At 41.3% G+C, this 16,462-nt stretch overlaps 1 protein-coding gene across 1 annotated transcript in view; it reads left to right on the top strand. All coding sequences in view use genetic code 11, as the record gives it.

Moving 5' to 3' along the window:
* Positions 1-16,462, top strand: part of EGR_04002 (putative beta-arrestin) — a gene marked incomplete at both ends in the record, with an annotated part of 48,971 nt that overhangs the window by 8,657 nt on the left and 23,852 nt on the right. The window contains 5 exons of the mRNA XM_024493251.1: positions 5,050-5,109; positions 6,972-7,064; positions 10,723-10,790; positions 15,329-15,430; positions 16,202-16,337. Coding sequence (XP_024352350.1) covers positions 5,050-5,109; positions 6,972-7,064; positions 10,723-10,790; positions 15,329-15,430; positions 16,202-16,337 — 459 coding nt within the window. The remainder of the gene's footprint in view (positions 1-5,049; positions 5,110-6,971; positions 7,065-10,722; positions 10,791-15,328; positions 15,431-16,201; positions 16,338-16,462) is intronic.

Genomic DNA, 16,462 nt, shown 5'->3' with positions numbered 1-16,462 from the left:
AATGCAGGTTTATCAACTACGTGTAGTGTTCCCCAATTTAGGCCTTAACACGGGTTGTTGCTGGTTCTACTGTTACAACCAGTGGCTGACTACCCACTTTCTAAAATTATTAAATAAAACTGCTTATTTTTGTGCTAACCGACTTCAAAATTCTAACAGTCGTTCGCCATGTCTAGATTTCGTCCTTTTGTTTCCCTGCTGGATGCGTTTTGCTTCCAGATGTTTACAAGTTCGCTCAATTGCACACGTTTGTAATTTGCCTCTCCAAATTCGTACAAGTCCAAAACACTTGCTCTCCTGTGCTTAAATGTAAACTTGGTGGTTACCTTTTTTACAACTGCTTGTTCTTACTCAATCAAGTCAAAAGTGGGCCTGTGGGTGAACAAGTTGCATCTAGCCGTTTTCTGTTAACACTGGGTAAAGTGGACTAGTTTTTCTGCTCTTTTTAAATTAAAAGGAATATTTTTCCCCTTAAATCCAGTTAGAAGCTGAGTTAAGGCATGATTTTTTAGCTTTGCCGATTTGAGATTAAAATCACTGATATCTCACGTTGACTGCCCACTTTTATTTGTCTCATTTTTTTCTACTCTCTCCAACTTTTATTCAGTTTAGTGTTTTTTTTCTTGAAATCCATAGTGCCCTTGCCTAATTTAATTCCCGTGTGTCAACCTCTTTCTTGGGAAAAATTGGCTTAATATGCCTTCGTAGGCACAAATTTGTCAATAAAATAAAAATGTGCCTTCTTTCAAATGTTGTTGAGGGCTTCGATTCAAAAAGAAGGAATAAGACAATGGCACGGCCCCCTCTCGCTTTATTTGACAACTGAATGGGATTACTGAGTTCCAGTATGGGTAGACTAGAATACCTCTAATTATGCGTGATGTAAGTTCGGCCTAAAAGCTGAGTGTTTTCCTTTTACCTCAGAGGAAGGGATGTTTTGTCAAAGGTTGAGAAATTTGCATCTGTTCTGGTCCTCAAGGCCTCCTTCTAATTAATACAATTGGAATGACCTATAAATAAAGCAAGGGTAGAGTGGGTGATCACAGCATCTGAACTGGCATTCAATTGGCCCATCCTCTCTTTTTATGGTGGGTGCGTAATCGAACACGCTCACATGTAATGTGTGTGTGTAAGAGGGAGTGTAGGCGTGCCTTTTTTTCCTCACCGCTCTTGAACTCTAATTGCCGGCAACTTTTGCGAACACCGCCTATCCGCTCATACACGAACACGGTTTGCAGACCATCTAGTCCCCAGCATGCATCCCTGCGTGCGTGGACGCGCTCACGGGGCTCTGCAGCCGTCTTCTGTAACCCTTGAAGCACCCATCGCGTTCGAGGCTAAATTCCCTTCTGAACGAGGTGGTGAGATGTTCGGTAAAACATCATTTATCTAATTGAAACAGGGATTTGTCATCTCCCATATTTTGTGGCTGGAGATTATTTCATCTTGCAAATCGCTCATCCTCTTTACTAATTAGATTTGATGGAATAGTCACGCTCTTTTAAACTTATTTAAACTTCAAATTGTCGGGAATTTTTTGCAATATGACTTACTTGATAGGCTGGAATTCCGTAAGTTCGGCTCAAGGGGACGAGTCTGCTATCCCTCTTTTTCAAGTTGTCTTTTCATATTCGTCATCAAATTCTCTTTTGATCCAGTTAATTTACCCACCTCCATAAGTAGGAAGGGTCAATCGACTGTTCAACTCAAATCGAAGTCCGCCAACTTGTTTGTCTTCATTGTCTCATCTACAGATGTGCTAATTATCACCTGCATTAATGCGGAAATACTTCCTCTCTCCAAAGTTCATTCCTCAGGCTGGCGACTAAGGAGTTCTTATTTACACATCCATTTTTATTACGGTATTATGAGAGGGTCTATCATTAAGCTAAAGATGAGGATTACGGATTCTGGAGTTTTGTGTCACCTTTAAATAAGTCTATTTATGGTGTCCATTTGTGTTTGTTTGGATAATTACTATCTCAGTATCCCTCGAGGTGGCCTAATTGATAGATCGAAATACGAGTAATCTGCCGGGGAGAAAAGGGCTTCACCTTCCCGCCTACTTCAAGGCTGATTGCGAACCCAAAATCACACAGATTGGCGTTGGAAGATTTATGAATGATGGGGATTTCACTGATAACATTGTGGGGGTAGCGGTCTGGGGGGGTTGTCGAAACACGCGAATTTTTGTAGTCATGCGTCTATTTTCCCCATAATCAAATGTCGCCTTGACAGAATGAGAGTGTCGGTCAGCCAGCTTGGGTTTTACACAAGATTGTATTCTTTGCTTCCAACTTTAGATCTTATGTTGTAGACAATAAGGAAACTATCTTCCTGTGCATTGTTTACCCATTTCAAGTTGGATGTGCTTCCCTTTTTAACCGAATAGTCATGCTAATATGTCACTCAAAAAGATTCGAGAAGTATTCACCCTTCTCAGTGGGTTGTTTTGTAACTCTCACATTACCCCTTTAACATTGAGATATCCACATATGGAGGTTGGTTTTGGCCTTCAGTGAACAGAGAAATTGGGGGACTGGTAGCAGAGCCCCATACCACCGTCGTGAAGACTGAATTAGGGGCGACTTAAAGACCTACATCGACGCGACTAAAGCTGAAAACGAATATTGATAGAACAACTGTCGTGTAAGAATGGGAAAGGGAGGGAGAGAAAGGGATATTTCATTAGCCAATCACCATGTTTAATTAGGTGTTGTTTTATTATCTCTGTCAGTATTTTCAAGAAAGCTCTCTGCCCCCTGCCCGCTGGTAAAAGGTCTTTTTCCTACCTCTTTAACTTTGCGCAAGATGTATGGGATTAATTGCCATTAGAATTATCACACTAAATCTCCCTGTTTTGCTCAATTTTCTCCAAATCTGAATGATACAGTTTAAGTCGTGTCGTCTAGATTCCCTAATTTTATCAAAATTGACTTTATTGGACTATTTTGCTGACCCTTTTCACGCAAAAACTTACTGGTTCATCTCCTTTCCTCCGACTGACTGACTTAAATATGATTTATGACCTAATGGTTAACAAAGATTGCTCTCAGAGGTACCCAGGATGTAGAACATCTTGTGTTATTCCACGAAGTTAGATGTGGGAACGAATCGAGTGGCCTATGAGAGCGCATTTTGATTGGCTGCTGGCTTTTCAGCACCATTTCAGCTCCTAACACTTCTTCTGTGATTTTAGTAACTTTTTTCCTTCCTCATACTCACAAAATTGCCTCGAAGTCAAGACAAGATTTCCTCAACTAGTGTTGTAATATAAAGGTTGTTGTGATATTCGACTTCACTCACTTTTCCCTCCGAACTGGCTCCCAATTTCGTTTTATCTTCAAGCATTCAGAACTCTTCTCCCTAACTTCTAACTCAAATATTTCATATTCCAAACATTATTTTGTTCATTTAACCAATAAAAAATAAGGCAGCATCACCTCCAACCTGTCGTTCTGAACGCAGGACACCTTGTATATTATATGAGATGCTAAGGTGTCGTGAACTTTTTAGTTAAAAGACTGTGCAGACTTCTTTTCCTTCTGGCTTTGGAAACTTCGAACTCTGATTAATTGATTCCTAAATTCGGCTCAAATACGTTATATTTAGTAACTTTTTGGGCATTTATGACATACATTACTTCATGTTCACAAACCCAAACCCTGCATACTTGAAGTACCTAGGCATGCATTAATTTACCTCTCATATCTTCTCTCTTCATTTAATTTCATTTTTCCGTCACAACTTACACAATTGATGCGTAAATGTGGTACGTAAAAACTGCAAAATTAAGCAATTTGCCTTTTTTTTCCCGGTGGACAGAGAGGTTATGCGTCCGGTATGGTGCCCTTTGTCGTGCCCTCTACTACTTTTCTCTTGTTTTCTATCCTTGCATCACCACTTGTCGGTTGAATCAAACTGATAGTTGTGATCCGGGGTTGTCAGCTTCGCGAACTGAGCTTAAACCGACTGCAGATTTTCAGAAGCTTCCCTTCAATTTCGCTGTGTGGCAAAACGTATCGTCCGGAAATGATTCAAACAATTTGATTCTAGTGACGGCCATTTACCATAAGATAATGCATCACGCCTAGAAGAGGCCTCCATTTTAGAACACGGAGAATTAAAATAATTTGAAGTCGGCGTTTCAATAAGAATTGTAAGCAATGTTTGCCTCAAGGTGGTCAGTAAAAAATTTCGTTTGCATCTACGCTAACCTTTTGGGAAGAGAAAATCGTGATTAAAGCCACGCAGCTGAGCCGATAAATTCTACATGACACACAATAAGAGGGAACAGATGATGGGCTTAAAAGTAACAATTTGTTCCTCGCTCACACATGCTGACTGATTGTGGATTTCTGGTTGTTGTGCTTTCGGATTCCATTGTTTGTCCATCCATCAAATGTATCACTGGCTAACCTCAAGCGATCCACTGCCTCTCACAGTTCTGAGCCAAGTGCCTCTTCATCTGTCATCCCCAGATGGCTATGCTTGCTTCGTGGGTGGTGGACCACAGACGATTTGTTCAGTTTCCGAAGGCCTAACATTCATGCTCCAGGTTCATTTACTTGATACGATACACCTTGAAGGTTTCCAAGAAAACCTTATTGTAGGCAGGTCACGAAGAAGAAATTCTTCTCAGTCCTAAAAAATCTGTCTATGAAAGGAGTTGCACCTCGGAATGGGAGAACGGCACCACCTTACCCTCTCCGTATTTCCCAGGTGTTTTTTCCGAATAATTTCCGTCTTCTGCTGGTACTAACGTTAGGAAATCCGATGATTCCATGGGAAATAGACGGTTAGGAAATAAAAGTGGGGTCGCTGATGGGTTGAGTTCGGTTGGATTGTTTGCTTTCATAGATAAAAAATTGTGGAAGAGTGGAATATGCAGCAAGTTTGCCTCATTGGGAGGAAATTAGTTTATAGGTTAGAATGATAGTTATTTCGGTGCAAAAGATCTGTTCATGTGACCCTCTTCAGTTATTTAATTTTGTCATAATAACCACACATTTATTTGGACACCTTATAAGATGCCTCTGTCGCTTTTAGCTCCCCACCTACACACCTGCCTCAGTCTCTCTTCTGCTGCACTCCTCCGATGTCGGGAAGGTGAGTATTTTGCCCACTTTCACTTCTGTCAAAAAAGTAACTTGCTCTGCGTATTTCTCCAAGACTTGTCAGACAAATAGTCTGCCTTGCTCTTGTCAAATTTCGCCTTGTTCTTTCCCTTCCTTGTCTTAGCTTCCTCCCTCCCCCCTGTCATGCTCCTCTCCTGATGAGTCAGGCTTACCATCTTATTATGCCTCGTCCTCCTGATCCTCGTGAATCAGTCTGCGAATTGGCAGGAAGTCGCGCTATTTGATTTGGGTTTTTGCATTTGACTGGACCTGTACGGAGTGCCTTGTGTTCCCCTTGTTTTCAGAGTCAGGGATGCAGCGTCCAAGTTTCGCTCTGAAGACGCAATACGAAATAGTTCTGGAAGTAGATTTTTTAAAATTGCATCAGCATAGGGAAACTTATAGCACAGATGGGTTGACCAGAGCTTTGTACTGCGGTTGAAGGCGTTGAGGTGCGAACGAGGACCATTCAACAAATTAGCATAGCAACGAGAAGCCTTCCCAATTCAAGGGCATTTGGCAGTCCGTCGATTTCACTGAATCCGATCACCTAGTCCTGCTTGCGAATTGGACTACGGATAACCATATTTAAGTAATGCCTAAAGCTGGGGCATATTTCGTTTTCAAAGCGTTTTTCGAGGAAATTTTTCCTGTAAACAAAGCTTCAAAAATTTTCCGTGGCTTCTCGCAGCTGTTTCCATGTTCCATTTCGTCTTCGACTTTCTTCGCTGCTTCAATGCCGCTTAATCGCCTACTGGTATCATTATCAGATTCTTGCGAACTATGCTCCCATCATTGTAGTAGACAATTTTATGGAAGCCTATAGTACTTCCAAATCTGGTCTTGTTCCTTTGTTATGGTGAAGATTATGGACCAATTTGGATATCTGAAGTCGGTTTCAAATACCCTTCCATTGTGTATCTGGTAAGACAGTCATCCATGGGAGACGCCTTTCCTGTGTGGTCCTCGACTTGTAGTGATCGGACACTGCCTTACTCCACTATCACTAATGTAACGCTCCAGGCTTGCGATCCTATGTGTAATGAAAGCGAATTGCATTTCGTTCAGTGGCATTTAGTATATCATCTCAGGGTCATTGACGATGCATACTTGCCCTTCTTGATAATTGTTATGGAGCGTGTTTTGTTTGCAAATGTAGGAATTGAACTGTTGCGTCCATGTATCGTTATCAGCGTCATTCGCTTTTGCCCGTTGATGGAATCCCCATTCACCAAGTGATAATAATATTTAATCATCTTAATACCTCGCTGAAGAGGAAGGTAGACTTCTCCTCTGACACTGCTGATTCGCTTGACGTGGTCCAATCATCGACATTATCATGTGATACTGTAGGACTGTCTGATCCACTTTTACTGCGGTTCATTGCTCCTAACGTTCATGCTTGTCTCCCACGTGATGTGTGTGTGGCATCTGCCTCAAATGGTAGCTGATTGTCACTAACTAGGCATTCAGTTGACGGGTGCATGACTAAATTGAACGAAATTAAGTGGACGAATGGTGGAAAAAACTGGTAAATATTCCGATGAGTGGATGGATGAACGACTGCATTTTCCAATTCCCCCTGTGTTTGACCGGTTTTTTCCTAAAAAATTAGTTTTTCTGCTACGTACACGCGACAATACTATATCAACGCATATTCCTCATTCAATATCGGTTTCGCATTTGATATCGTAGTGCCAATTTTTTTGCTATCTGCGAGTCAATCATCATCACCGCCTTCCACCTTCGCAGTGTTGAGGAGTCCAGTTTGGTTACTGCTAGACTATGATTATCTTCAGTCCAAAGCGTTTCTGCACCCACCTTATTGTTTTGCTCTCCTTTTTTGTGGCACAGCTTTATGCAGTCGGTCGCCATAAGCTGGCAAAGAACACAAAGCATGCTTGTGGTGCCGAGCTCAGGCGAGAAACTCTAGATGTCACATTTACAGTAAGCGTTTATGCCAAGACCCTATCCAAACAGCAGCGCTGTCGTGTGCACATTTACAGGGGCGCCCCTTTTTGTGGTGTTTGTTCTGACACAGAAATCGGTCTCATTCCAACTTACCGCTACCGACTAACTGACTCACGTTTGGAATGGTGATTATGCAGCCATTTCAAGACCTTTGATCGAGTCTTTTTCATCCAGAAACTTTACGTTTTGCGTTATTGTTATCAAGTCTCTGCTAGGAACCGCGGTTGCCAAAACTCTAGGATGCTGATAAAGCCTCAGACTTGTCCATATCTCACGTGTCTTGTCATCGACAAGTACGCTTATCTGTTCGTCTCACGTCTCCCATTGATTTAGCCCCTTTTCATTCACTTTCATTCCACCTTAGAGTACCCCCCATGCTTCTGGCTGTCACAAATTCTCTTTCGTGTCTTGACTTGCGTTTTGATTAAAATTTGCGATTCCAACGTGTTTCTTGAACCTATCCTTGCATATCCTTGTCAAGAGTCACTGTTGAGGTTTGAATACCTAGTTATTATCCCCCATCTCACCCTTTATCCACCTCTGCCATCACACCCGAATCCAAAGAAACTGCTTTTTGCTTTCAAGTGTCCGTGTTCTTTTTTGTAAATGCTTAGTCCATATGTAACTTTGTAAGCGGTTTTTTTACTCAAGCACACACGCAAACTATGTGACGATTAGTACAGCAAAACTACTGACTCACCGGTGTTCCGTGATCGTCGGTGGGAGCAATAAGATCGTCATTATCTTGTATTCCTCGTAGAAGCAGCAGTTTTACTTCTATTTAGTGCACTTCTGAATGTCTCTTACTATCACAGGATAAGTTGTTGAACTTGTCCACATTTGTGCCAGTCAATGCACGATCACTCATCTCACTGATTCAAACCTTCGGTTGTTTATTTGGAACGTACTTCACAGTGCTCTTCGTTCATTAAAAAACGCGTCGCTTTCATAAACATTTGTTTTGTATGTGCGGACAAGTTAAGGGCACTTTTTGCAAACTCTTTAGGAATACTATTTCAGGAGCTTTCAGAAAACTGCTTGTTGGGATTTTGATGCGTGGTTGGAAATTGACCTCTGCACCATCGCTTCGCTGCACCGGAAGCTCCTTTTTCATCATTCTTAAACGTATTTTACTCATTAGGTATTCATGAGCAGCTCGAAAATACTTCATTTTAGGCTTTTCCCAAATGACTATTTGACTGCAGGTAGGCGAAAGAAAGAAGCGATAGCATAGCGATAAAAAAATTTGTCTTCACTTCATTTACTTTCCTGAAGACTTTTTTATTGCGATTCTGCCAAAATTCTTTACATTTTAAGTCACCATGGCGTGAAAATTGAGGCTACCCCAAGTAATTGCGTTTTCCTCAACTAGTCTCAGATGCTGGTCTCTACAAGTTGAGAACGCTGCCAGGATGACTCTACCAGATTGTTGTTTGTGCAGTATCCCCATTCCGTGGTTTTTTTATCCTACTTTGACTCTTCTTGGTTGAAACACTTTGAACACAGTATCCATTGCTCATCTGATCTAGACTGTTTGATTTTTCTTTGTTCGAAGCCCTTCTTCATTGGTATTTCCTTCAAACGAATGAAAGTGGTTCTATTGCTGGTTTTTAGGTAGACAAGGAGGCAAATTAGCCGTTAAATTTTATGAGGTTTCTTCTTTCCTTGTTTTGTGGTCAATGAAACCCTCTTTAACTTCGTTTACATTTTAATTTCTTCTTTGAGGGCAATTTTAAATTCTGTGTATTTTGAAATTCCTGGTCAAAAAAATTGTGCCAACTAATCAGATGTGATTTGAGCTTAGATTCGTTATCGCTAAATCATCTATTCTCCCTTCTACCACCGCTTTAGTGCATTGGAAGCTACTTTTTGACAGTCGTGGGCTTAACTTCACCGAAAAGATTCGGACATTAAAAGGAGCTGACCGGAAGCAGGAACTGGTAGTCCTGTGTCGAAGCTGCGAGTTCATTTAAGTTACCTGATCGTGTGCTATTTATTAACTTATAGCCACTTAATGCTTTCCGTGGCAAAAATGTTTGCTATCGTTGTTTCGAATTTTTCTCATTTGGACTCAGTGGGCAGGCTAGAATGGGCGAAATAAGTGCGTTGACTACATCATTTTGTAGCGTCCTGAGACTTTTCTGAAGACGGAAAAAGGCGACACTGGGGTAGAATATGTATTATCGCCATGCAGAAAGGGTGAGGGGCTGCCGGCATTCCCCGATGGCCATGCTGCTGAGCATGACCAAAAGAGAGTTAAGCAAACAATCGAAGCATTGGAACTGTTTTTGATCTTCATTTACCGGTTTTGAATTCATTCCCATGTTCTTTAGATCTACCAGTGTCCTTTTCATGTATCAGCATAATACTTTTAGGATTTCGCTTTTCATCATCCTCGCTCCTTCGAGTTTTCTACGCGTTTCGACTCCATATACGGTTGAACTTAGGAATTCTGCATGTCCACTTGCCTTGTCTCCGGTTTATTGTCAAAATTACACGAGGTATGAGGTGAGGTATAGCGAAAGGTTAACTGAGTGGATTAAAAACACCTTTCCGGGTCGTTATAACAGTTAATTCGTCCACCGTCTGTCTTACAGCCCGTAAACAGGCTTGTGGGCTAGAATTTCCTCTGAAGAAGCCAAAATTGCCAGTTCCGTGTTATTCGGTTGGCACGATTAAGTTCGCCGCTCATTTTCATCACTAGCGGCTTTAATTTCACCGTGAGTGCCCTACAGAAGAGCCCTATCGTCATTATTCTGCAGAATTTGTCCCTTGCTGACAGGATATGTGATTGAGGAATGAAGGAAGGTATATCATTAGCGATTCTGTTGAGGTCGAAAAACAGATTTATTATCATTGAACCATCCACTCTGCAATCTGCATGAATTAACTTGCAGAAGTCAATGCTTAAAGAAAGCAAAAAATTAAACGTAATAGCTGGAATGACCAAATGTATTAGGACTCTATAATTTTTGCCAGGCATAAAAATATTGTGATTACCCCTACAATTTCCAGTAGTAATAGTGATTTCACTTTTGTTGTGGTCCCCTTTTTAACAGTTCTTATTCCGTGGTTGGCATTTTTTTAGTAGGTTCTTTAACCTCTCATCAGTTCCTTCTCGAAATCACATCATCAACTGCTATGTTAGAATGTGAAGGCATACTTCCCGCTGGTGGATCGTGCCTCCCACCTACTGTATACGTTAGCTCATCTTTTCGCATGTCTGGTTAGTTTGAAACACTTTGCCACAGCCTCTAGCTCTTGATGTGTTAACGCGTTATTCTAAGCAAGTAAGGAAGCAAAAGCGTGAGTTATTTCTTTGTGAGGAGGGGCTAGGTGCTCCACCTTTCATGTTTCCCATAGCGCTATCAGTAGCCATAATAACGACATTGGTTTTGTTTGCACAAATTGTCTGCGGCCTTTAGCATGTAGATTCGCGTGTGAGTTATCACCTCTGGTGTGCCAATGACTGTAAACTGGCCACAACCACCACCACCACACCTGATTCCGAGTTGCAGGTTAGGACATATGCAAGACCTAAAGATGCACATCGAAATTTATGCATTATTTCCTTTGAAATGGACAGGAACATTCGCAAATCCCGAACTGGCATATTTTGTCCCTCACCTTTCAGCCCTGCCGAGTTGACTACGAACTGAAAGTCTACGTGGTAGACGAGGATGGCTCCCGAGTACAAAAGCGGTGAGTTATTTGATCTTTATATGTTCTGTTATTTGAAGCTCCCGCGGTAGCGGCGGTTGCTGTCTTGATTGTTTGCGATGGTGCTTTGTCTTCTGTTTCCCCTCCGTTCCTTTTTCGCCCACGCTATGAAATTGGTGGGATAGAGGATATACGTACACGACAATATTAACCCACACTCGATCACCTCCTCCTTTTTTCTTGCGTCGGCAATTAAGAATTAACGTTTTGATTAATTCCTTGAGTACTGGTGATTTCCCTGGGTCACGAGTTTTAGTTCTATTGCAATCTAGTTTCTCGATAGGTAATTTGTATTCTTAGTGTCACCTAAATCAAATTGGGAAGCCATGGTGTAATATTTTAGGAATCCATGCATGCTGTAAGTGATGAAGCTATCTCGCTGAAGCATGTATGGTTCCTTTTGAGTGTTCCAAGTATGTGGATCATTAGATCTTCTACGGAATGTGGGAGTTGTAACATTGTTCCCACTAATTTGCCTCGACTGTCATAAATAATGGGTAACGCAAACATGTCCGCTTTCATCGGTGGTGCTTCTTTTTCCATGCCCTTGGAAATACCTTTATGACAGGCATAATGAGTTCTTATTTGCCTTTCAAAGCGGAAAATCACCCAAGATTATTTGAGAAAGACGCATTATTAAATGCATCATGGTTGCAGGACCAACTCTGTACGCTTTTTGGTAGCGAATTTCGAATGAGGGGACCTAGGAAGCAAAGCACTTGTAGTAGCATGATTGTGCATACTTTCGACTATCCGCCTCTTAATCATGAAAGTTGCGCGAAGGAGCAGACTTATGTCTCTTGGGTGCTTTTTTGAACCTAGAGGTAGGCAACTGCTGCGAATGTTTTGATATCGGGCGCCACGTTTATTCTAAGTTCTTGGGGAAATGTGGGGTGCGAAATTACCATTTTTAGCAGTTCATTCTGATTTTCTGAGGAAGATTGGTAATTTTGGTAATATCTAATACTTTGAAAGGTTTTCTTATCTCGCCACAACGATAACCATGCAACGTATGTGGCAAACTATTCTTGGTACTAAATACGCAAGATTTGGTGTCATTTAGAAGAAATTCAATCCCATAATCCCTATGATTAGTGGTTAAAGCAATGTGAATGATGTCAGTTTTATACATCAAACATTTATGCGGAGGCCGGAGAGGGAGATGAAATTTGCTTTAAAACCAAACTGGTGTTTAAAAGTTTTCTCTCAACCATCCAAGGTAACCTATGTTTCATCAGCGATTTTTCGACAAAAATTGCCATGAATGTTTCATTTAATTTGTCTCTTTCCTAAATCATCGTCCAATTTGGATCAAAGTCCACCATAGTTGCAGGTTCCAGAGGTCTTCTAAAGCAGTCCATTTGTGATGGGTTAATTTTGTTAATGGCTGCATTAAAGATACGGGGAACGTGTAAACACACTAGCTTAATGTGGTGTTTAACGCTCGATGACCATATCTTGATATGGCTAGTGGTGAAATTCTTTGCACTTAGCAAAGGTGGCGCATTTAGTTGAGTAAAGTCCTTTTCGAGGCAAACTTTCGTATAATGTAATGCTAAAGGGCAGACTATCGTCTTCATTTTTGATTCCCTGTCGGAAGCATCTTGTGCTCTCACATATTGCTCTCTTAAGCTGAGTTTCTGCCTATTTAAAATTGTAGGAAACCATGCTGTTTACCCTACTCATATGAAGGCTGCGAGACATTCATTTATCCAGATCACCCATAAATGGCCCCGACTTTTAATGGACGCCCGCATGTCATAATTTTATGTTCCGTTTAGTCGACACCACGGACGTTGACTGCTTCGGTGGATTTTCGCATGCTGTTAACTCTTCTGTTTGCTAGTGGTCGAATTACAGCCCACGCGTAACTTTCATAGGGCATAAATGCTGAGTTTCTCCAGTCGTCTCGTCCCATGAAGCAAGATTATAGATTAGACTTTAAAAGCAAATTCAAAACAGCACTGAGCCTACAAATTGAAGAAACTAACTTCAGCTGTCAAACGTTTAATGGCATAGGATATTTGGTGTTCACTTTACTGTTATCATCTCATGGTTCAATGTCGAACCACAGAACTTTGAAAGAGCCAAATACCCGTGTGCATAGGTAGAACAAATTTCGCCCTCCTACATAGTCGCAGCCTCGTTTTAGGCATCATCTCTGGCACTCCTCGCCTATGTTGAGATCAACCTTTGTCACAGCAAGAAAGCTTTCGGAGTTAGCGATTGTTGTGCATAATTGATTTTGTTGGGTTTGCCTATGTTAACCCTACTGGAACGACTCGTTTGGTATGCATGGGTCGAGATTGGACAATTTTCGTAAGCGGAGTCATTTTGTGTGCTTTTCGCTTTTCGTAACAGTGATACATGTTACCATATGACTTGCCGAAGTTACGTTCAGACTTCGTGTCTTTGCTCTACTTCGTTGCTACCCCACCATATTCGAAGTTTATTCATGCTTCACTGCTACCATAGAGATGCTGTAAGTAGCCTCTGTGAATGGTTTCGTGTCGATTAATTATAGTCTCTCCCACTACTAGTTGTGATGTACAACTTCATCAAATGTCGGCTTGGGTTTAATGGCTTTTCCATGATCTCTTATAGTCTTTTTTCCCATTCATTTAGGAGTGTGCGCCCTTTAAGGCACCAGTGATAGCAAGGATGCTCTTTGCAAAAATTGAAACGCCAGGATACATCCTCCCGAACTGTCACCAATAGTAGTGCCCAAGTCGTCTTTGCAGACCTCATAAGGTGTATGAGTCCTGACGTAGGTTTCTTACACACAGCGAAGAACTGGAACGCCTCATGTTATCGTTGCGAAGGTTGAATTACGGCAGACCGAAATGGCTCGCTGTATTTTAATTAGTATGTAGATATTTTTATCGTGGTTGCTAATCACAACCTTGGGTATTTTGTTTTTTGGTGAAGAGCTCTCGTTTCCCAAATCTTTACTAGATAGTATTCACGACCAAGGGTTAACACGTATCCTAGGCGATATTGACAGGTAGGAAGATGTTTGTATCAAGTGAAATATGAATCCGCTTTCCTTTCACAACTGCTAGATCAGAGACCCTTCTGTCCATGGGATAAATAAAAATGTACCATTACGTAATTTAATCCCATTTATGACGTATTTACACCACATTATCGTTTTCTCGTCTTCCACGGAGAGCGAATGTTGTTCTTTCCATCATAAGCAATAAAGTCATATCAGGAGGCAAATAGTTAGTCATTAAAAATTAATGCAGAATGCTGCATGGAAAACACGGCTTTGGCATTAACTAAGACTATACACTAAATGGATCTACTGGGCTCCAGTAGCGCATTTTGAAATGTCTTAATAAAGCCTTAAACCATGAATTAGTAGGAGGTTTTTATTGCACAGGAGACTGTCCTGGGTTAAGATCAAAGGGTTAAGTGTCAAGGCCCTAAATTTGAACGAAACCGTTGCGTCGTAAACCCGCGTCCATTGGCTGCTTCCGATCTTGGCGTCTGCTACTGTTTTAGTGGCTGCAACTAATTGATGGAGCCAAGGAGTTTTGAATTAACGGAGCAGATGACAAAGGAGAAATCATCATATTTATTACCCGTTGATGCTACACTGACGCTTCCTCTTTCATCATTGAGTGTTAGTGTACTTTACTTTTGCTCCTGAAATCGTACACCCTTAGCAGATGTTCATGGCCAATTTATGAGGCATTTAGTAGTCGTGCTCAAAATACCCACCTTTGTCGGTAAATATGCTTGTACGCGGCAATTTTACCGACATTACATTTGCAACTAACTCATGTTTTGGCTGCAGAATAGCCCCTTATTTAATGAACATTTTGTATTGGAAACACGAAAAAGTCGGTTTTCCCTATGTTTGTGAATGTGAGTTCTATCACATAATTGGCGGCACAAATAGATCAAAACATGGATAAGTCAAGGGCTCCATTGTATCTGAGGCATGGTAGATGCTAGAAATTAATGACATACAGAAGGATGAAATAAATACACATTAGCAGCTACGAGGTTCGGAGTGCATTGTTATCCCAGCAATGATTTTTGGTAATGTGAAACTATTCTGAATTGTAAGGAGGCCTTGAATTAAACGAGTAAAGGTTTAAAGAAAGGTAGTTTGTCTTGCCGTAACGATAGGTTGGAGGTACGTGTCCGTGTCTTATTCATCCACGAAATGAGGCATTTCCTTCGACTATGGCTTGTTATTAATGACTGAGTAATGTTAGATTAAACCTTACTTTTTTGTCTAGTCCTGTTCATTGCATACTCAACTCCCATTAACGTTGTTACGTTTGTTGTTAAGGCTAAATGTCTTTTTATGGATTCAATTCCTCCCCTCCCCCTTTCGGATCTCATTTACAGCGTTATGAGGCAAATGACCTAGCATTGCAAGCCACTAGGCTATAAGTAACCCAAGCACTCAATATATTCTCATCACTACCTCGGTTCCACACCTCAGTTTGTAGTCTGTGTTCTCAATCTACTTGCCTCATTCTCAAACATGAATTCTGTCACAGACTCACGGACTGGTGGTGTAAACAACTCAAAGAATCCAGGAACGAAGCTGATGATTTTGTAACTGTTCAGTGGGCGAGAAAATACGTCACCATAGGCTTGAGGTGAGATGGAGTTATTGGATATCCAAGATTTGCAGTGGAATTGAGCATGGACATAGGTAAATTACTCAGAAATTAGCGAAAACAAGGGTTAACTTTGTCACATCCATCGGTAATATTGGAGGTATTGAATTAAATGATCAAATAGTAGAAGAGTTTTTTAATGCCTTTACAAGGCAAAAGGCAAACTATTCTGGACAGGTGTTTGACATAATAACGGCAGAGTATCAAATGCCACACTTGAACCAAATATTGCGTAAAATTTTGTACTCTTGCCCATCCAAGTCACCTTCACAAAACACTAGAGTTAACTACTATCACTATTCTAATGGCAATATGGGCTATCTTTGATCAATCTGCGTGACTTAGGGGCCTAAAATTGTGGTGAACCACATCAGCACTCCATTGTTCTTCCACAAAAGTAGACTGATAATCTTCAAGTCTTTGAGTGTGCGTTCGCGCTAGCGGGGACGTAGGTAGCTAACTTGCGCCCGCTGTGTTGTAGGGAGCCTGAGGTGGGACCAAGGTGGCGGATGCTAATGAGCTCTGGCGAGGTAAAGTCAGATGCATAATAGCAGTACCAATCAGTATGGTGTGTAGGTCTTGAGGCAGCTTTCGAAGCGGTTGCAAAAATAGTGTTTGTCCTACTGTCACAGATATATTTTTTTGCCATCGGGCAGGTTGTCTCTGCACAGCGTTTTGTGCAATAGCTGAATAATACGTGGTGATGCATTGAAGTATTCATTTGTTTTCCTTTCGTCTCTTTATTTGTAGGAACTCGGTGCGCATGATTGTGCGCAAGCTGACCTTTGCACCCGATGAGGCAGGTCCCCAACCGACAACAGAGGTTGTTCGCGACTTTCTCATGAGTCTTGGAAGTTTGCGCGTCGAAGCCTCCCTCGACAAGCAGGTTGGTATCTCATTTTCTCTGATCACCAAAACTCCATCACCTATATGATGGGTAACTTTTGGTTTTGTTATATGAGTTAAAAACGGCTTCAGTAGGTCCTTCCCGGCTCAAGGCTCACTCCAATT

The sequence above is a fragment of the Echinococcus granulosus genome (genome assembly GCF_000524195.1).
Source record: "Echinococcus granulosus chromosome Unknown EG_S00023, whole genome shotgun sequence".
Taxonomy (NCBI): domain Eukaryota; kingdom Metazoa; phylum Platyhelminthes; class Cestoda; order Cyclophyllidea; family Taeniidae; genus Echinococcus; species Echinococcus granulosus.
This window is presented reverse-complemented; position numbering and strand designations above follow the sequence as displayed.